This window comes from Pteropus alecto, unplaced genomic scaffold (genome assembly GCF_000325575.1).
Source record: "Pteropus alecto unplaced genomic scaffold, ASM32557v1 scaffold155, whole genome shotgun sequence".
NCBI lineage: Eukaryota > Metazoa > Chordata > Mammalia > Chiroptera > Pteropodidae > Pteropus > Pteropus alecto.
Genome location: NW_006438113.1, coordinates 1,038,560 through 1,061,383, shown reverse-complemented (window position 1 = coordinate 1,061,383; position 22,824 = coordinate 1,038,560). Strand labels below are relative to the sequence as shown.

The window sequence follows — 22,824 nt, the reverse complement described above, 5'->3', positions numbered from 1 at the left end:
AGGACTTCTTAAATAAGATGGGAGAAAGAGCTAACTACATAAAAGATGAATAAATTTGACAACAAAACAATAAAGAACTGTTGTGCATTAAGACACCAAACTAAAAAAAGATATTTGTCACACCAAACTTACAAAAGAAAAGGCTCAATTTTTTAAATGGGTAAAAAATTAAAAACAATAAATAGGCATTTCATTAAAGGGAAAACAAAAATAGCCAATGAAGACATGAACAGATATTCGACTTCATATGTTATCAGGAAAATGTATATTAAAATTATAATAATGTACCATTTCACACGAAAATCTTAAAAGTAAAAACACTTCCATGTGTTGGTGAGGTTGGGGAGCTTTGAGAACTCTTCATGCTGAAGATGGCAGTGTAAATAAGTTGGAATGGAAAACAATTTGGAATGGCCTAATAAAGTGAAACATATATAGACCCAAAATCTAGCAATTCTGCTCCTTAAGAGAGACCATTAAAAAAACTCTCGCAAAAGAACACCAAAAGACAAATACAAGAATGTTCTTATTAGCCTTATCTGTAACAAAAACCTGGAAACAACCCAAATGCCCATAACAATAAAATGGATAGTAAACTAGGTGGTACTAATAAAAATGAATTGAAGATACCCACCTTATCAAATGAGTGAATCTCAAAATTCTAATGATGAGTGAAAAAAGCAATCACAAAGCATAATAACAGAAGAGTTATTCCATGTATTTAAGGTTCACAAACAGGCCAAACTAAACAATATATATTTTTGAATCCATAGCTGTATGATAAACTATAAAGAAAAGAAAGGAACTGGCTAGCACAGGATAGCGGTTGTCACCTCGGTTAGGGAAGGACACACAAGGGCTTCTTTGCATTTTTTAAATTGGTATGGGTTCACAGGAGTTAATTTAATATCATTCTTTTAACTTAACACATACATTGTAATCATATATAACTTTTAATCATATAACTTTTAATTTTTTTAAATAATTTTAAAACTAGCACAAGTAGACAATGGCCACTCATGCAGAGCCCCAAGCTTTTGTTTCTGTAGACTTTCAGCAGCCAACCCTTCTCAGGCCTGCCAGCTGGCCCAGAGGCAAGGGTAGAGATGCTATGGAGGAAAGGGCCCTGAGGTCCTGACTTCAGAGCCCAGCCCTGTGCAACTTTAGCCAAATTACTCCACCCATCTGTTTCTTCATCTCAAGTAAGTGCATAGCAAAATAATTGTACATGGTAGGAACTCCGTGAATATTAGTTGAATGAATGAGTCAATGATTTCTAAGATCTCATGATAACTCCACTCTTCATCCAAATGTATTCGCTAGGGAGAAGCTGTGTCTGCAGATCGTAGCACAGCCCCCACCAACACACAAATGAATATCCCAGAATTTGAAGTGGCAAGTCAGAAAGTTCTCTATTCTGTTCGATCCAAACTTTTGGTATTTTAATGTTACAGATTTTCTCTCCCAAATGTCAGCTTCTTTTTTATTTTCCCTTTTGCTGTCACAACAAGCATACAAGTATTTTCAATGGAATTTAACCAATTGGCACATCTTCACTTTGTAAACCGTATACATACAAATTCCTCTCTCGCTCTTCTGCCAAGCTCTGTTTCAGGGCCCAGTGCTTTTGCTTCTCTGACTCTTGACTCCTGACTCAAATGCCCAGTCCTCAGGCTCTACTCAGGCCAGGTCATTACTGGATTTAAAGGAAGTCTGAGGGGCAAGTGAGGAAAAATCAGTCCTCACCCAGCAAGGTTGGGACCCTTCACATGACATCCACTGAAATGACCAACCTTACCAGCCTAGGGCATGCCAAGTCCACAAACCACCAGCCTCCTTCTTGGCATCAACTCTGCCTGACTGAGGACTGGAGAGGGAATCCGGAGCCTAGCAAGTCCCAAATTACAGAAATAGGATGGTGCCTTGACTAAGTACATGAGTGTTACAGTCAAAAAGAACCTATCTGAGCTTCATGTTTCTCATCTGTAAAATGCAGCAAAAATCCCACCTGAAAGTTATCAAGTGGCTTAAATGAAACAATACATGTAAAGATACTTGCAGATTAGCATCCAAAAAAAAAGTCACTATATCCCCAAACCACTTCTGTTTGACTTTGAAAGAAATAAAACAGTCTTTACACTCAATTTGCTTTTTAATTGGGCTCATCTGTGGCTAGTGCTGCAGTGGTGGGGTGGAGAAGGAGCCCTCAGGAGTTCTGGAGGGCCTATTTGTCTTGGGCACATCAGCAACGTAAATCCAGCCACGACCCTTGGACAAGCCAATACCAACCATGCCAAAGGAATGCCCACACCCAGAACTCTTGGGACAGAATGTGTTTCATAAAATAGCATGTTCAATCCCATCTCTTGGGATTGAACATAAGGCACATTGGAAAATGGATCAGAGGCTGGGCTGTGAATGAGGGGCCTGGCCAGGATAAGCAGAGAGAGTCAGAGTGGTTAAAGTTTCATAGAGAACATCATGAGGCAAAACCTTGGCCTCCAAGGTTGTCAAATTAGAGGGCCAATGACCAGGGCGAGCAAAGGCAGTAGGAGGTCCAGCACAGAATCCAATGAAAGATCTCTGGCCTCCAGAAAGTCTGAAGCCGAACGGGTCAGCACCCTGGACAGCGACACCAACTGTATGACAGCCTTGAGGTACTCCATGCACCTCCACCTTCCAGATCAGATCAGCAAACATGGCAGGTTGCTGCACGTCCCTCCCCTGCACCATGGAAGCCTCACAGAGCAATCACGGCACTTTCCATTACTGCCCACACAGCCTCAGAATTCTTCCCAACACAGCATTCATGTCTCAACCAATTGCCTGCAGTGATCCACCACAGGAAAGCCACTGGTCGCTCTGCATCTTTATGGAATTACTGATAAAGGTCAGTCTGGTTGAAAACTAACTTCAATCCCACCAAAGGTAGCAAAGGTGTGAGTGTCAGAATACAGAAGCATACACACCTTTCAGTCTGACTGGAGGTTCCTGGTGGGAGAGGAGAAGAGAGGGGGAGGAGAGAGTGTCTGCAGAAGGAAACATCCGTTTCCTAACCCACTTCCCTAACTTGGAGGTCACACTATCCAGTGCCTTTGTGTTTCTCCCCATTTCTACTTTGTTTTGTGCTAAAATTGTTTGAAAACCCCATGTCCTCATAAATGCATTGGTTCATTCACATGGTGACGATTTCTTAGGGCCTACTCTGTACCAGGCACTGTACTAAGCAGCAGGAACAGAGCAGTAAATAGCACATAGCCTGCTCTTCTGGAACTTACAGGTTTGCGTGGGAGTGCAGCGTTCATCAAGAATTAGCTCTCATGGGTATGTTAGGATAAGCTGAGGGCAGGCTACAGGAAGGAAATGTGTGTCTATGAGAGTATATAACCATGGAGCTAGTTCCATGGGAAAGGAAGGAAGCTCAGACAGGTGTGAATTAGGGCACCCTTCCTTGAAGACTTGATTCTTAAGCTGAGTTGGGGTAAGGGATATAATAAGAGGAAAACTAAAGAGTTTGAGCAAGTGCCAGCAGGTGTCATTCAGTCTGCAAGAATTACAGGAGCCCAGATGGGGTGGGCAAGCTGGAGAGTTGATCCCTGCCTCCTGTGGCTGAATTTCCCACAGAAGCCACCTCAAAGTCTTAGGGAAAATCAAGACTTGAAGAGTTTCTATAGGTAAGAGCAGAGGAGAATAAAGGTACCAAGAGAAGTAAGATGGGAAGGGCCTGCAGACATTGGACCACAGCATCCTCCAGCCCAGGCCATGTCCACACCAACCTACAGATCAGCCTCAAAGCAGACCCAACACTGGGGTTGAGTCACCAACACAAAGGGTTCTCAGGAGAAGGCTGCACTCCTCAGGGCTGTGACATGATCTCCAACTCCTCCCCAGGGCCAGGGATTAAGATGAGTTGGGAAGGAAAAGCTAGGTCCTGAATAGAATCCAGTTCGAGTGTCCAGAGCCTCAGGCCATCCTGTCCCATCACCACCTCATTTTTATTTCAGCACAGTGACTAGTCTTTTAGTTCCTCCTGGAAGACTCCAAACAGCATATCTGCTTAAGAGCTGAGGACAACGTTCCAGTCTTAGAGCAGCAGAGTATTTAGGCGAATGCAAACACATGCTGATTTTCTCTTCTTAGTTACATTCTTGGCAAAAGAAATTATTTCACCAAGAGACACAGCAAGACGTTCAAGGGTCTACTCATTCTATCCTGGCCCCCGGTGTGGGACTACCAACCCTCACCAGTCTCTCAGACCCTTTAAAGACATGCAGTGTGGGTAATCATGGCCATAAAAGAGTAGCATGGGGTGGGGGGGTCCTTGTGAGGAAACTGCTATGAATCCTGGCTGTGGGGGTCACATGAGTCTTCACATGATAAAATTGCACAGAAGTAAATACATACACCCAAGTGCATGAAAACTAGAGAATATGAGCAAGATCTATGAATAGCGTCAATGTCAAACCCTGCTTCTGATATTGTAAGACTGCTACACACCACACTGCCATTGGAGAACCTGAGTGAAGGCCACACTGGATCTCTCTGTATTATTTCTCATAATTGTATATGAATCTCAATTATCTCAAAATAAAAAGCTTAAAAAAGAAAACCATATAGTGAGAAAACCATCTTATCTTAGAACTGTTTACAGAGCAGCCATAAAAAAACCTGAGGCTATTTCTCCAAAGCCCACTTTTCTGGTTTCTTAACAAACAAATAATGATTTTTTTTTTCTTTTTTTTCATATGGGATGTTTTCAAAGAAGCCATGTCCAGCAATGATTAGTGTCCCCAGACCCACACTACCCCAGCCTGGCCCCAAGACACTCAGGGTGTCCCTCTCCCTGACCTTTGCCTGAGACCATGAAACCGAGGGCAGTTCAGGACAGAGAGAGGCAAAGAGCTGGAAGGGCTGGGCGACCATGCAGCATGAGGGGTAATCTCTGGAGAGGAGGCTCGGGGAGGACCCATGCTGGCCAGAGTCCACCACCGCCTATGTGCAGCCCTTCAGATCCACACCAGCAGTTTATTAATATTTTATTGAAAACCCTAAGATGATTCAAACTTCAGCTGTCATGATAAGGTGGCGTTGCTAGGCAACTTTAAAGTCTGTCTGTGGATCTGTTTTCTCAGCTTTTCCCCCACTCACAAAGCTCAAGGTTGGGCCCTACTACCCGAGATCCACTCAGCTCAGACCATGTACACAGGCCTGCCCTGAAGCACTCAGCCGCCATGCGTGATGGCCCAGCTCACAGGTCTCCCAGCACCTGGCTCTGCCTCCACCAGAGCCCCAGAGCAGCCCCTGCTCCCCTCAACTCACCATACTCACTGTCGTAGAACATGACGAACTTCTGCCAGCGCAGCTCTGTCACCAGCCTGAGCATGACGTCATTGAGGCGCACGGGTGGTCTCGAGGCCAGCGTGTAGGCCTCACCATCGGGACTGGGGTTCAAGTGGCAGGCAGTGCGTGGTGACCCCCCTGGGTTGCGCTGGACAAAGAGGTGTGGGATGTGCATCGCGTCTGTGAGGGACTGCAGAGCGTTGGCAGACGCACAGCCAGTGGATGTGACCAAAGCCAAAATCCCCTGGGTCATGAGGTCACAGGCTAAAAGAGAGGCGAGAGAAAGGAAGGGGTCAGTGAGGGGGTGATGCTGCACTGGCTTTGATCCACATGGCCCACACCCAGCAACTCATGCCTGGGGACCCAAGAGACCAAAAACCCACCCCAGGCCAGGCCAGCGGCTCTCGCATGCAGAATCTCACTGATGCCCTCAGTGATCCCGCCAGTTGGATGTTCTTGTGCCCATTGAACAGATGAGGAAACAAAGGTCAGGAGAGGCAAAATCATTTGCTTTAGGCTACTCGGGAAGGGATGGCAGGACAGGAATCCAGTCCATATCCACTTGAGACACCCATCAGTGCTGCTAAATTAGCCATCCTGTTTCACACCTGGGCCGTGAGCCTCTTAAGAGCAGAGAACTCTTTTTATTGATCTGTGTCTCCCCAAGGCCAAGGCACTGGCCAAGAATATACAATGTGCTCTACAATTGTTGGCAGAACTGAACTGATTGGGACTGAACAGAATGAATTACATGGGAAAGTCAGTGAGATACTTATCCCAGAGGACCCAGGTTGTTGGTAAAGAGAGAGAGAGAGACAAAACCCTAGGTCTTCTAGCCAAGTCCACTTAATTCATATCATAAAAATACTGGGTCAAACTCAGAATGAAGCAGTTGGTTCCAGAGCCCGGGATTATTCAAAAGCCACTTGACAATAACAAAGGAAAATGCTCACAGGGAGAGCGATTGCCGTGGGCGCAGAGAAGGAACAAGAGAGGTGCCAGCAGCCATTTCTAAGGTGGCTGCACTCGGGGCTTGCCTTTTGAAGTCAACCAGTAACCACCAGGGGCGCCCCTTACAGCCACATACCTACACCATTTTGGGGACATCGGATCAATTAATGGAAGGATAGATTTCACAATATTAGAACCCACAGCCCCAGTTTTGAAGCAAACATTTATTAATAATGCTGTATGTAATGGCAGGAATGTGGGAAAGCAGCTGCAGTTTCAAAACACAGCCTGTGAATGTCAGCAGGCCATCTGCTGCAGACAGCCGACTTTTGAACAAGTTTGACAATGCAGATCTTTCCGCTGGGTTTATGTGATGCTTCAGACAAGGCTGGGAGAAGGTGCCAAAGAGCAGGGGAAGCACCCTCAACGAACAAAGCAGTAAGAGGCTGAGAAGTACAGAAAGAGGAAGACCCCTCCACACTTTCTAATAGCTGTTCCACATTCGAGGATGCTCACCTTGCACACTCAGGACAATAACCCAAAGGCCCACAGTTCTCTCTGCTGCCCCCTGGGCCTCCAAACATGAGGCGGGGGCAAGGTGGTTACACAAGAGACTCTCTGAAGTTTCTCTTGGGAATCACACAGTCACCCGAATGCTCTGGCCCCTCCAATCCAGACTTCACACTACGGAGTTCTCTTTAAAATGGAAATCCAATCAGCTCATTCTCCTGCTTAGGCCCTTCGGTGGCTCCCAAAAATCCTTTGGTATAGAGTTAAACTTTATAGAGAAGTCTTGCAGGTTCCTCAAAGCCTGTGGCATCATGCTCTTCACATACCTCCTCCCACCATACCCAAACCAACGGCCCATCTTTCAACCTCTAGAACCCACCATGTTTTCTGTCACTTCTCGAACCTTCACACTCACTCTTGTTTCAAGACTCAGACTCTACATCCAAAGACTGGTTAAGGACTCTTCGTCACATGCTTCCCCTGTGCCCTACACTTCCTTACTCTGTCTCACCTACCTGACCCGAAGCTCCAGGGGGACAAGGGCCATGCTCATTCTGTTCACCATTCTTCCCCAGACACATACTACACCCAGCACACAGCAGTTAGTAAAGACTAGTACAAAATACCATAAGCCTTGATGGTCTCATGCCCTTTGGTCAATAATTCCACTTTGGGCACCTATCAAAACTAAAGGAAATGGCTTTATATCCCCAAACTTCCATAGGACACTTATTCATACTCTTGAAATATTGCTATCAATCCAAAAAATTCAAGTAAGTGTGTAATATCAAAGTGCTCCAATTGCTGAAAGCATATGCAGCCTTTAAAACTATTCGTGAAGGTACTATAATAACATAGGAAGTGCTTGTCATAAAAATTATGTGAAAATAATACACCACTGTATGTATTTTGTAATATCAATTAAATAAAACAATAGTCATGATAGAAAGACCAGAAAAAAAATATTGCAAAATATTAAAAGTGATTGCATTTTAGAAGAGGCCCAGAGTGGTTCACTTTCTTTTCTATATTTTGCCAAAATTTCATGTAGTAAACAAATAATTCAGAACCAAGTTCTGAAGTCACTGAACCTCTTTGAGCCTCAGTTTCTCCATTTGAGCATGCATCCCACTGCTCCCCCATGGACTGTTCCTGCCCTCCTGTGTGTTATACACATACTCAGCATGCCTCTATTTGTAAAACCCTACATTGAGCACTCGGGAGGGGGGACAAAAAGCAGGATAACTAAGGTCTCCATCTTTGATCTAACAAGGAAACAGATCCTACAATTAATTCAGCCTGTGAGAAAGGAGAGAGGAAGCTCCCTGGGACCCAGAGGTGAGTGAACTCATGTGGGGTTGGCATCAGGGCCTCAAAGGAAGAGAAAGATCTAGACCAGCAGAGATGGGGAGAGCAGTGTGATGAGAGTACAGTGTGATGAAGCCACGGGGACCAGGCAGCATGCTCAGGGAACAGACAAGTGCCTGACTGGCCACCTTGCCCCAGCCCTGTAGGCAGCTAGATACACCAATTTCCTGGCGGGGCCTGGGCTCACTGGGGCAGCAGAAGGAGTGCTGGAATCTCACAGTTCCAGTCTGGGTCAGCATCCGTGTGACTGTGGGCATGTCTCCTTTCTGAGCTTCCATTTTCTATTAAATGGGGACAAGAATTTCTACCCTGCAGGGCCATGGGAGCAGTGACTTAACGTGGACCACAAGTGCCAACCCTGTGCTGGACACGAGAAAGATGCTAAATAAATGTCAGTTTCCTACCCCTCCTCTTGGGCATCCCCATCAAAGTCCGATCCAAATCATAGTCAGGATCCCAAGAAATAGTAGTTATAACAGAAGCCATCTCATCACCACTGCTGAGAGCCCTCCCCATGGAGGTGGGTACTGCCAATCCATCCCTTCTATGGCCACCCACAGCACCACATAAGCTCCTCAAGCCACAGGCCTCAGAGAACAGGATTGGTAATTAGGGCTGGAAGCCTCTCCCAGGTGCTAATGGAGCATCTCAATGCAAGTCAATTTCCAATCCGCTGAGAATGGACTGCTAATTGGGGCACTGTTGAAATGATGGTTATTTAGTGGCTACTAGCATAAAAATAATAAGATCAAAATACATCATATCAAAGCCAAGCCAGCTATTAGCTTAATCAAGGTTGTGTGCTCATTCCCAGGACAGGACATTACACAACTCATACCCCGGTTGTGGAGAAAGATGCTAAACCCCAGTGTGGGGTCCGATGGCCTGGGTCTGAATCTTGGCCCTGCCACAGACATGCTGTGGGACCTTGGGCAAGGAGCTGAGCTTCTGCGTTTTTTCTATCAGGTAAAGATGATGGCACCCACTTCACAGGGCTGTTGAGCACATTCTGTGAAGGTCTTTGTATGTGAAGAGCCATTCGCACAACCTGGCACGTAGTAGGAATGTAGAAGTTGCCACTCTCCATCTTAGAAGTACTTTTGCAGCTCACAGGATGATAACAGCCTTTGTTATAATTCTTTTCCTCCATATCCTATGGTCATAGAGCTGATTCCCTCTTGATTATAACAATACACGCTGATGGATTGATAAGGGCTCCCTGAGAACGGCTGAGCAGCTGGGAAAGTAAAAAGCAGAAATGGAAGTGATGAGCAGCTTCGAGCCCCCTTACCCAGGTTCAGTGGCCTAGGAGAACAGAGAGTTGTTGCGAAGGTCTCTGGGCAGCTCAGTGGCTTCCCAGGAATTGGAAAGGAAGAGGCTGCTCAGAGCTTGGGGTTGGGCCCAGATGAGAGGATCCATCAGCCAGCATTCCCAAACAGCCCCACAATCACATTCCCGCCAGCCTCCCCTGAGACATCAGTATCCTACTGATCCAGGCTTCTTTAGACATGGGACTCTCAGGGTGGGGTATGTCAGGCATGGCACTGGCCACATCATAGGACAGACCAGCTCACTATAACTTTCACCCCAGGTGAGCTTTCTGATACCCTAGTGATAAAACTGAAGCATGAGAGGGCTGGCCAGGGCCACACAGCCAGAGAGCAAATGGCAGAGAGCCTCAGAACCAGATCACCAGGTACTTACTTCTATGGCCAGTCCCAGGAACACATGGTGGCTAGCAGGAGAGAGTCCAGGATTCCATAGGGACTCTACCCAACCCTTTTCTGGATAGAAACTCCTGGGGAAGCTCCACACTCAGGCTCACCCCCAAAGAAGAAGCCTGTAAGAGAAACAAGGTCTCTCTCTGCTGAGGGCAAATCCTCAACTCAAGTCACTTTGTGCTTGAGATAACAGAAGTATTCCCCAGACACTGAAGTCACTCTGGCACCACTATTGATCCAGGCCTAATCTTCTTGATCCCCGTGGGGATTCCTGGAAACTCTCAGGCCAAAGCTGGGGGAAACAATAACCTAGAAAGCTTGTGCTAGAAGAGGCACACAATTCCTGGTGCCACCTCCTGGTAGTGATACTGGCCACTGCCAACCCAATATCCCCTTCTCCATCAAGTGCCCTAAATGCATCACGCCCTGGGCACATCCATACCTGCTCCCCAAGTGGACCAGATGTGGTCCCTGAATAGGGAAGATCCACCCATGCAACTGCTAAACGGCCTTTGGGTAGTCCCCTAAAGAATGACAGGACTTTTCCAGATGGACAAGAGAGGACACTCCACCTGGGTAGAAGCAGCCTGGTAGAGGTGTCCTCACCGCAAAGAAGTCTAGCAAGGCTTCAATGGTCTTAGTAGGCAGTAGAAGGGAGAGCCAGGCTTTGGGCAGCCCCAGGCTCAGTCCCACCCTCCAGAAGGAATGGTCTCTCTCTGAGGGAGTATGGCAGGCCAGCCGAGGCATTCCAGCACTTCTGCCTGTCCCACAAGCAGGGCTCCTGGTGCCACCTCGTTACTTCAAATAATCTTAACTGCTGTCACGCTCACCTTTCTCCTGAGCCACCCTCATTATCTGTGCCCTTCCTCTCTTCCTTTAAGCCGGCACAGGCTTTATTCATATTTGAATTCTAATGGCTAATGCTTTAAATTAAGGTAGCATTTATAAATACTTTATAGTCAATGAATAATTGACCAAATTTAGTATTGTCATAACTCACAGTAAATTATTGATCTATAGAGAATAAATGTTTTTTCATGTTTTATTAAGAAGTTTCAAAAATAAACAAAACCATAAAATGAGGGGAAATGGGTAGCAAAGTAATACAAAGGCAAGTGCTAGGGCATAGGCCCTGTGGGACACTGATGCCTCCCTCTCCGTTCACCATTAAAAGGCACCCCCGGGGGAGGGTCACAGGGCCACTACTCTCTCCCGAGCACAGGACAGTCTTGACAAGCATCCTGTCCTGCGGACCTTTGCTTAAGCAACCCTCCCACCAGTTTCCTCTAGCTCTAACTCCCTGTCCCTCGCTCAGTTTAGTTTTTGTCAGTCATTACAGTCACTATTATAGATTCCCTCCTCCTCTCTCTCGCCTTATGTAAGCACAGCTGCTGAAATCCCAACCCGGGGTCAGCTCATAGCGGGTCAACCTGCCCACCTACTTCTCCATGTCTGTGGGCAACCAGCGGAGAGTGAGAGTCACACAGCTGGCAATATGATGACCCTTGCAAAGTGGTGTCATCAACCTCAGCAGGACTCCCCAACCTGCCATTCCTCTTACACCTCTCCACCACCTCCCTTGCTGTTCTCAAACCTCCGGGCTTCTCCCCCAGGTTCAATTAATGACCTTGCTTCATTCTTCATAGATAAAAATAAAAACCATCATCATAAGAAACTCATTCCACTTCTACCTACCAGATCCTCACACCTATCTATGTACTGAAAGTTGAGGAAGAAAGTTTCTCCTGTCTTAGGCCTACCCCTGCTCCTACCTCTTGCCTTCTTCCAGACCCAGATCCCTCACTTATGTCCTCTCTCTGCGGAATCATCAAACTCCTTTGAATATCTGACCCATCCTTTAAAAGTTAAGCCCCAGCCCTGTTGATGGTTTCACAGTCGTTGCTCCAGCCTATGACCCTCCCCTGGGCTCCTGACCCCCAGCCAGGGGCCTACAATGCTCCTCCTGCATCTGTCTGGCTAACTATCCTCATTCTGTATTTTTGTGGGTAATGGTCACTCTCTCAAGAGAACTTTCCATGCCCTCAATCTTCCTTCACCATATTCTGCCTTCATACCACCCACGGATGTTTGCAGTTGTGGACCATTTTGTGTGGCTGCTGCCGGTCACTTCATTCTTTGAACCATGAGCCCATAAGCAGAAGCACTGTGTACTGCTTACCTTCCCAACCCCTGGCCCAGTACTCAGCATGACATAGCAGAGCAACAAACTATTTAATACTCCTAACAACTCTGTAAGATAAGCACTATTGGTATCCAAATTTCATGGGTGAGACAGTTTTAAAACTTGCCAAGGTTCCCAAATGCTCATGTCCTCCCAAAAGGGAAGCCACATCCCACAATTCAGAGAAGGAGAGTTTCTTAAAGCTGACCCTAAACTTAAAAAAGGGTTTCACCAAGAGTTTAGAGGGTGCCAAGGAGACAGTGGGTCCAAGGGCTGACCTGGGCAGCAGCACCTGGGTGGGTGTCTCTCCCAAAGCATCTCCAGGTTGGGAGCTCCCATACCCCTCTGGCCTCACGGTCAGCCCAGTGCAGGGGTGCCAACAGGAACAGAACCAAAGGGTCTCACTGGATGATGGACAGTAGCCTGGGTCAGTTGGACAGCTGGTACAGACAGGATGCTCAGAGTCAACCAGGAGGGTAAGGAACAGCTGGCGGCATCATGCCAATCTCTGGGGCCTCATCCTTACGCCAATTAATGAATCAAAACTGATTTCCTTCTCCCACTACTAGAAACTCAAGAAACACTGGGTGGGATCCTGCTGGCTTATTTATAGCTCTCCAGCTCCTTGTTAATGACTTACTGCTCCACCAATAGAACACCAGGCTCCCAGGCCAGGATTCACACAGAAGCCTACACTGTGAAAGTGAAATCAGGACAGTGATGAGTCATAGGAGACTTGAAGAACCTCGAAAGCAGTCAAGCACCCAGGGGCCTCCTGCAGTACTCTCAGTACCCCACGTCCAAATGTCTTTTCTTGGGCTCCCCTCACCGTGCATCTGAACGCCACCCCCTATGTCTGCCCACATCCCTTATCAGCCTCCTGGTCTCCGTGCCTCCCAGCTCTTCTTTCTCCACCCACTCTACAGACCGAAATTCAGCGCCATACATGCCCCCAAAATATCTGCCTTGCTCCCCACTGCCTGGGAGTCAGTTTGTGAGGTTCCCCGCCACCCCCAACTCCACACACCAGCATGGCACCGGTCTATTTTCCAACCTTCATGTGCCCCGTGCTCTCTGTTCACATCACCACGTACACACAAATCTCTAAATTTGCACAGGCTGATTCCCTTTTCTTGAAATGCACCTCTACTATACCTTTCAAACTCCTATTCATCTCCCAAGAGCCATCCCAAATGCTTCTTTCTCTGTAGAACTTTTCTTGACTTCCCCTTACTAGGAAAAATTACTTTCCTTTTCCTGCAGGTCCTAGTACTTTATCTTAGAACACATCCATCAAATACATATTATTTGACTTCATGCTTAATTCCTAAGGTCCCAAGAAAAGGGAAGAGTTTCATGGCTTTCTGTATCCCCAGTCACAGGGCCTGATACAGAGCTGATCAGAGGGTGCTGGGTGAGGGAATGAGTAAGTGTAAGCAAAGATTTTTACCTACTAAAGAAATAATTTGAAATATCAGTGCTATGAGATGAACGAGTCACCCAGAGAATCCATGAGATGGCACTCATGTCAGGAATGAGGCGATGGAAAATTCTGCCTTGTCCAAAAGCAAAGCCGGCCTTGGGCAGCAGTGACAAGAAACATCTCAGGCTTTGGGGCCTCCTAGACTTGACCCAGATCTAATCCCTGCACAGATAAGCCAAGGGCTCTGGGAAACTCACTTCATCTAATTCTGCCCAAAGAAGGAGGGATCATTTAGAGGTGAGACAAGGACAGTGAGAACTTTGGGAGAAAGCAGTAGCGCTGTCCTAGAGCTGGCAAGGCAAGGGAGAGAAAAGCAGCCAGATTTGAGAACTGCTGGTTCCATGTGGCCTGGAAGCAAGACAATAGGGAGTCTGAGCCCATGAGACAGACCAGCTCAGAGAGGACAACAATGGAGAGCCAGGCAGCATGGAGAGCTCTCCCAGAACATGGACTAAAAGACTTGGAGCACCCCTCTGTGGCCAGAGGCTGGGGCTGTAGAAGAAATTCCAGTGTCCAAAAAGGTGTTTTCAGCTCTGTTTAGAGCAAGAGTGAAAAGGCAGGGATGTGGTGGCAGTGCTTGGGGTAGAGGCAGGGACACAGCCCCTCTGCTTCTCCAAGCTGAGGGAAGATAGGAGGGGAGCCCCTTCCACAGATCACCATCAGGAGCCATGCAGGACCCATCCGGCCCGCCTTTCTAGGAAGCGGGTACTGCTACTGCATTCAACACAGGAGGTACAGGAGCAGAGACCTGAGGTTAGGGTGTTGCCTAAAGTCACAGGAGAGCCTGGGTTCAAACCCCAAGCTGCCTCTGACCTCAAAGTTAAGTACACAGGCCCAGGAGCCAGACAGGCCCACTCAGGCAAGTCACTTAACTCACTGAGCCTCAGTACTGTACTTCACCTGTAAATGGGCTAATAGCAGTCCCCACCTCCAAGCCGGTGATGAGGATTAAATGAGCTAACTGAACCAGAGGTCAAAGTTGGATACATGGAGAGGCCAGACCACAAGGCCTGACCTTAGCCCTCCCTGCATCCCTGGGCTACCCCAGGCCAACTCCCATGTCTGCCTCTCCCTTCCTTTCACCTGCATTTGGCTCTCAAAAGCCAAGGGTTTCCAGACAGCAGGCCTCGGCCTGGCCTGAGTGCTCCTTCCAGGGCTCACTGGCCCTCTCACATGGGAAACAGAGACTCTGTGAGGCTTCTGGTTCTCTCTTTCTCCCCTACCAGCCTGTGCCCTCTCTCCCTAATAGGACTGATTGCCCCAAAGGGACCAAGCCCTATGTCTATGCCTTGGCTCCTGGTCTCCATCCTGGACTAGAAGCTGACCCATGGATGCCTGCCTGCTAGGCCCTCAGCACCCCGGTCCCTCCCACCCCAGGGGATTAGTATAGCAGAAGCAAGTGTCACCTCTTAGTCAGTGCCCCTTCTAGGAAACCTTGGAGGTCATGAAAACAGCCCCATCTTGCCAAGCTCCAGCTCTGAGCCCAACTCCAAGCCTCCCACTAATCCTGTAGTTTGGCCTGGCAGCAGGCTTCCAGAAGGCAACCTCTAGTTCCGAGGTGCAAAGCAGGGGTTCTGGAGGTTCTGCTGTGTCAGATTGAACTCTGTGTCTGAATTCCCTTGCTAGGTACACAATGCTGTCTCTTTATCATCATCCAGACCCAGTTCAAGTGCCTCTTCCTCTCCAGAGGCCTTCTTCACCCAGGCAGGACAACACGGGCCATGCCTCTTCTGTCCCCCTGCTTTATACATGATCACAGCTCAAACAGCATCACTGTTTGCCTATAGGTCTCTGTCACACCCTAGACTGAGCTCCCAGAAGGCCTCTCTATCCCTATCACCCAGCCTGGGACTGAACACCCACATATGTCAGGGGATCAGGCAATAATAAGACAAAATTGGAAGAGCATAACGCTGATCCCTGGCCCACCCCCATCACTGGGGCAGCCTGAGATGGCTGCTCTTACCAGGCAAACCTTAGGCAATAGGTCATTATCACCACCCCGTATGTCTGCCTCTAAGATGAGTGTCCACAGGGACACCCACACAACCTCGGCTCCCCTCAAGAGCAGATCAGGCATGAGTGGATCCAGCCCTCTGTGTCTCTCCCTGACCTGTCACCTGCTTGGGACCAGGATTCAAGAACTGACTTAGAGCCCCCAAAGGGGAAAGATAGCCCACTCTCAAGGCGGGGAATGCTATCACTGAACCCTCAGCTTCTGAGCTCTACTAACCCAGAGGAGCCCCTATTCCATCCTGCCACCTTCCTTGAGTCCGTGACTGGGTTAGCCACACCCTCCTTGCAGATGTGAGCCTTGAGCTCAACACTACCAGCTGCATGGTGTCCCTCAAATGAGGTCTTTGGGATGTAGGCACCTCCTCAGAGGCCACCCCTCCAAGCTCAACGCCCCACCCCCCACTCTGCTCAGCCTACTTGCCCATCCCTTTGCTGCCATCAAGCCCAATGCCTTGCAGCCAAGTCCAGGGAGATGACCAAAGAGGGGCAGCCAACTCACACCGCCCTCAAGCCTCTGTGCACTGCTCTCCCAAAGCCCTCATCACATTGCACGGGGATGAAGGCAGGAGTGGGGATCTGGGGCAACACTGGCGATTGGTGGTGGCCAATGGACCTGGTTACACCACCTGAGTCTTAGTCCAAACCCACAGCTGACTGACCAGAACAGTGGGGGAAAAGGGGCTCCACAAATTCCTGATGTGTCTCTTATAAACAAACTTCTGTCAGTCTAGCCACTGATGGTGCTCCAGGGAGGTGGAAATCATGAAGCCTAAGTTCCATCCTATCACTTAGCATGCAAGAGCCAGGGCTGGTCAGTTGTCAGAATATCAGTATCTTATACCCTTATAAGAAGAGGACAGGGAAAAACAACAACCACATTATACACAAGACATGAAAATAAAGCCTCTGGCACAAACTACGTATTGAATTAATTCTAAGATGAAAATTCCTTCTTCTTGGGAAGTGTCCATTCATTCATTCATCATTCATTCATTTATCAAGTGCTTAGCACCCTCCTTCCCTGCCTCTCTTAAACTGAAACCTACAGTAGTGCAAAGGATGTCCAATTACACATAGGGAAAGGCGGCAGGCTACAACAGAAAGAAGTGAAGCGCTCCTACCCTCATACAGAGATGGAACAGCCCATTGGTAAGAGGGCAGCTTCTGGCTCTCAACTGCCTGAACTCAAATCCCTGCTCTGTGTCTTACAGCCACATGTGGCTTTGTGCAAGTCACACCCTCTCCAAGCCCCACCTTAAAAATATCATAAACACAGTTGACCCTTGAACGACACAGGTTTGAAAAGCACAGGTCCACTTATGCATGAATTTTTTTCAATAAATACCTGTACTGTTTTTGATCTGTAGTTGGGAGTCCACAAATGTAGAGGGCCGACTATATGCACTGATCTACACCATTTTTTATAGAAAGGACTTGAGCATCCTCAGATTTGAGATCCATGGATTCCTGGAACCAATCCCCCACAGATAGATACCAAGGAACAACTAAGTTTTGGGGGAGTCAAAAGTTATACATAGATTTTCAACTGAGCAGGGGATTGGCACTCCTAAACTTCATATCGTTCAACGGTCAACTGTACATTTAACCAAGAAAAAGAAAAAAACCATTGCACCTGCCTCATAGGATACTAACAAGAATTCAATGAGTTAGAACCCAGGAAGTACTTGGGCCACCACCAGTAAGCGCAGCTAACCCATCATCTACTTGTAAGTAGCTAAGACCAGAGGAAAATGCAGCCCAGTCAGGTTCAAAAACACAAGAAAACCCAGAACCAGGCCAGGAGAGCAAGGCCTGGGCTGATGATTAGTGCCAAGCATGCCCGAGGCCATTCTCTGCCCTCTGTGCATGTCCCCAGCAGAGTGCCTAGGAGTAGTTCGGCTGGTAAGGAGTAAGGAGAGCTGACATTCAGCCTGGGTTCTACCTGTCAAAGCCTGTAGCTGCTTTTCTCATTCATCCCAAAGTCCTACATTGCCTGGACCTTTAACATCTCATCATCATCCTAACAGCCATCACGACACAACCTCCCAATTTATACAGATGGTGCTACTTTTAGAGAACTTTTAGAGAATAAGTCTAGAGCAGTGGTCTCCAACCTTTTTGGCACCAGGGACTGGTGCTCCTATGAGAATCTAATGCCTGATGATCTGAAGTGGAGCTGAGGCAGTGATGCTAGTGCTAGGGAGTGGCTACAAATACAGATGAAGCTTCGCTCACTCACCCACAGCTCACATCCTGCTGTGCAGCCAAGTTCCTAACAAGCCACATATGGGGGTGGGTTCGTGGCCCAGGGGTTGGAGGACCCTTGGTCTATCGGAAACAGCTGCCCATACGCCCAGCGGGCACCACCTGAAGGTCTGTCAAGAACAGAAAAGGGGATGGTGCAAGTGCTGGCCCAGCCCCCAAAGGCAGCTTTCCCAGCTGGACCAGCCCTGCATCCCAAAGACGTGGCAGCAAGAACCTCAAGACAGGTGTGGCCTCAGCGGCACCCCGACCATTCAGGCCAGCCCCACTGAGACCAGTTCAGAAATGGCTCATTCCTGAGATCTTCGAGAAAGAGCCTGGCCGACACAGGGACATTACCCATCCTAGCTCCCAGGTGCTTTGGAGCAGATGGGGAGAGAAATCAGAAATCTCCTGCAGCCTGCAGGAATGAGAAGGGATCTCTGCCAGTGATAATGAAAATTTTCACAGTAGCAGATGCTTGGAGAAAATTGAAAAACAATATACAACAAAATCCACAAACCAGAGAGGAATTTAAGATAAACCTAATTGGTGGGGCTCAATTTTGCCATTGGCACCTTTATTGCCCCAAGAAAACCAGGTCTTCCCCTCCCCACAAGTTAATTGAATTGCCCTCCAGAGCCCACCTCAACTCTCTCCAAGCCCCTACTATGTGTCCAGCTGGGACCATGCAGGAAACACAGAGATGATGCACATCTGGCCCCAGGTCCCAGAAATGCCATCTGGAGAGAGCGCATTGGTGTGGGCCAGCACATGGGTCACTGTCCATGGAGGGATATCAAACAGGAGCAGTGTGGGTAGGTGATCATGGGACCTGGAGTGGCAAAGGGGTTTCACAGAGCAGCTGATGCTGGGGCAGAACATAAATAAAAAGGGGCCCGTGAAAAAAAAAAGGGCGACCAGCCTGGCATAAGCCAAGGCATATACATGGAGGTTGTGGATCTAACAGAAGCGGGCCGCACATGGTGGGGTTAAGGGGACACAGGAGGGTAGGTTCATGGTGGAGGTCTTGCTAGCTCAGGTGAGGGGCTTGGTTTTGATCCCATGGGCTCCAGGGAGGATTGGAGGATTCCTGAGCACAAGTCTGCTCAGAGCTTACCTTTAGAAAGGTAGCCCCAGCGAGGACACAGCAAGAGGACAAGAGGCCTAAGCTGACTCCTCTTGCTCCTCATCCTGGTGGGACCTAGAGCAGGGAGTGCAGGAGCAGAAAGCAGTGAGGACAGTCAGGGCCATTGTAGGTCAGGGGACAGGGTCAGCTAAAAGTACAGAGTGAGGAGCAAGCAGGTGGGTAGAACTAGGAGACCAGACCTAACCCCAGAGCCAGCAGGACTAGATGAGAACATCTATCAACTAGCGGCAGGTACTACCCTTACACACCATCACCTGGCATCCTCCACAGGCTTAGAAGAGAGGGACAGCCAAGGCCTGGAGACATGAGATCTCATGCCAGGTATGACCTATCTTCCAGCTAGTGAGCACGAGTTAGGCCAAGAACTCAGGCCTTCCAAGAGGCATAAGCTGTCCACCCCAAGCTTGGGCCAATGGCCCAAGGGTCAGGGCAGAACAGGAGCTGGTGCCTCCAGCCCTGTAGGGAGTAAGGCCAGTTCTTTAGCCCTTAGTCAGCATCTGTGCTGCCCCAAGAGGCTTGAGAGAGCTTGGTGAGACCTGAGTGCCAGAGAAGGAGCTAATGAAGGAGAATGGATGAGTAGAAAGGAAAAGCAGAGCCCTCACCCAGCTTTGCCCCTAATGGAAACCCCATGTAGGCCATGTATGTCGCAGGCCAGGCTGAGTCTGGGGGGACACAGACACACTAGTACACCTGGCCACCAGCAGGCAGGCCTGCCTCAGGCCTGCTTACTGAAGGGGTTGGGGAGGCCTCCGGAAAATGTACCTTAGGAGAGGTGGCCTGGCAACGCAGGGCATCAATGCTGAAAGGAGATCCTAATTGCAGGGGGCCTGCCACTGGGATCGATTGTATCCAAGACCTCTGATGGGGACGGAGGGTATAAGCACAGGAAGAACTGTGTCATAGAACTCGTCAAGTCACAATGGGTACAAACAGCACATCTGCCCTTCTCCAGAGCCAAGCTCAAGGAGAACAGGCACCACCTTCCTCACCATCAGGAACTAGGAGATGGCTGAGCCAGGTGCACACACAGAACAGCACTGTCACCAGGTGGGAACATGCATGAGGCTGCCCTCCCCCCCCCCTGGGCAAGCTCAGCTGGCACAGGCTTCCTGTGAGCTCCTGCACGCCAGAGGAAGAGCCTGGGGACAACATGTTCCCATGCAGCAGGCCTGTTTCTCGAGGGAACTGTGGTGCATCAAATCAGGGCAGGGAGGCTCTGAGAATAGAGACGAATCACCCTTCTCCCTCTCCCCAAATATACAACATGCTGCTCATTGTGATTTGCCCTCCTTCAAGGCATTTTCTTGCTCTGAAAGGCTCCACATGAATGGCTAGGCATAGAAGGCACAGTAGGCTAAAGTGGTACCCTGCTATAGCCCTGCCCTGGGTATGGAAGGTAGTGCCCCCTCTCTCTCCTCTGCCCAGATTCCTTCCCTGGAGATAGGCAAAGGGACAAGGAGGGTGACAGGAAACAGCCACCAGTGTCCACATCAGAAGAGGAATGGGGAAGCTGCAGGGCTGATGGCTTGGTCCCTCTGAATGCCCCACCCAGCAAGCATGCATGTCCACCACCTGCACCCACATAGCCCTATGCATGTATACACAGGCTACTGCACACTGAGGAGTTCCCACGGGATGCATGTGGCTGCCCTAGCCATACCCCAGGCCATTCAGCCTCAGCAGAATTTGGCAGGGATGACTCTGGGCAGTTCTGGAGGTATTTGAACCCTGCAACCTGCCTTAACACTATCTCTCCTCTCTGTAAGGACATATACCACAATGAAGGGCAGCCCAGCTAAGCCCTTTAGGCACGTGTGCTCCCTCCCATAGGCCCATGTGAACGAACAGCCCTCAAATAGGCCTGAGTCTGTACACCAAGATATGGCTGAGGTGGCATGGGCAGCAAGTGACAACCACATGCTGTGTCTCATCACAAAGACACGGTGGTTCTATATCCAAAAGAGGCAAGAGAACAACCTGATTTATTGAGTAAACTTCTCCGAGCATGGCAGCTTCCCTTCCTCCTTCCTCATCTCATTTGATCTGCCTGATAATTCTGAGGTAAGGATTATTACTCCCACTTTTCAGTTAAGAAACCAAGGCTCAGAGAGGCAAGTTACTTGCCCAAGGTCACAGAGTGAGAGGGCAATGGAGCCTGAATTCACATTCAAGTAATTCTGACTTGGCAGATCCTGTTATGCCCACTCTCTCTAAGAGGTACATGTGAAGATCAAGGACCATCAGGTGAACATCATGGACTAACAGGTGAAGAACAAGGAACAGCAGGTAAGGGCCATCAGGTAAAGACCAAGGAAAAGCAGGTGAACAGCAAGAGCCGAGCCAACAGGTAAGGACCAAGGACCAACAGGCAATAGACTGATGTTCAAAGTCATATGAAAATAAGGGAAAAAAGGAAAACCTCCTACTCATCCCAGGCACATGTTCCTCTAACTGGGCTCTATTTCCCCCTTCCTACCTCCTACTGAACCCCCAGAACTCCTACTCTCTCAACACCCACCCCCAACGTACCCAACATACATAGACTAACTCACGAATCTATTTCTTGCATCTATATAACCCATAATAGCATTAGTAAAAGGAAGGTGCTGCTGGCTGGCTGAGGGAACCTAGGCATCGGCACCTACCGGGGCAAAGCCTTACCAGAGAGAGGCATCGCTCTCAACCTCGGCTCACTCCTCCCTCAATGTTTTCTCAGAGAGCTGCCCACAGTCCCACACAGTTAATGGGAAGATGATCCCAAAGCCTCAGAGTATAGGAATGTGCAGAGGGAGATACAAGGCACTGGGATATTGTAGCCCATCCCAGCTATGGTCAAACCCATGACCACCCTGCCCTACCACCCTGCCTGGGCCCTCCCAGCATAGCTGTTTCTGTTCTAACAGGGCCACATGAAGAATGATGTGATGTGGGGGGACATAGGAATAGGACAGACAAAGCCCATTCCTCCCAAAGACCCCCCAAACCTGTCACCTCCATTGTGCCCAGAAGTCCTGGCCCCACCTGTGGAGACAACCAGCTGACATCCTTAGTGCACCCAGGGTGCACTCCCTCAACACAGCCATCCAGAGCACTGGCCATTGTCGCACCAACACCCAAGCTCCCTGTTCCCCTCCTCCTCCCACTGCAAAACTCAGCTCCAGCCTGCCTGTCCCCAGCAAGCCTCCTGGGACCTTCTAACCCACACACCCAGAGCTCAGTTCAGCCTGGTAATGGTCACTCTGAATGATCACCCTTCGTCTCTGCCACCAGCCTATGAGCTATTAGAGGTCAGAGACCCTGTCAAGGTCACTCCAAGATCCCCAAGGTACAGGTGCCCAGGGGGAAGAAGAAGAGAATTAAACTGTTGAGTTTGATCAAGCCAAGGTGCTGAGTAGTAGTTTCATATGGGAAGTATCGATTTTGCCCTACAGAACTGTGGCTCCAGTTTTCCAGCTGAAGACACAGTCTGAAGACAGAGGAAAGAAAAGAGGGGATATGGCATTTTCCAGTCCTTCCCACAGGCCAGCGGACGAGTGACCATGCCCAGTGACTTGCCCAGGGACCCAGGTAAATCACAGACCTGAGATCCATGTGGCTGCTCTGTCTCCATTCACTCCCTGCATTTCTGCAGTCCTGGCACCAGCAAAGGCGGCTGCCCAGGGTGAGCACAATACATTTTTGCCTTAACTGGTGACTTTTAAAAAGATATAACACCAAAGGAAGCACTACTCATGGCTGAGAATTACGAATATTTACAGTGTTTAGGCATAATCGCATTCAGATGAGAACTATATATATTGCTCACTGCATATTGCGTTCTTCTCGAAGCACATTTTTTTGCCTGGAAGTAGGCCTGGACACA

At 48.7% G+C, this 22,824-nt stretch overlaps 1 protein-coding gene across 1 annotated transcript in view; it reads right to left on the bottom strand.

Moving 5' to 3' along the window:
* Nucleotides 1-22,824, bottom strand: part of GRID1 (glutamate ionotropic receptor delta type subunit 1) — a 672,081-nt gene that overhangs the window by 528,220 nt on the left and 121,037 nt on the right. Inside the window, exon 2 of the mRNA XM_006915454.1 lies at nt 5,320-5,604. Coding sequence (XP_006915516.1) covers nt 5,320-5,593 — 274 coding nt within the window. The 5' untranslated portion in view covers nt 5,594-5,604. The remainder of the gene's footprint in view (nt 1-5,319; nt 5,605-22,824) is intronic.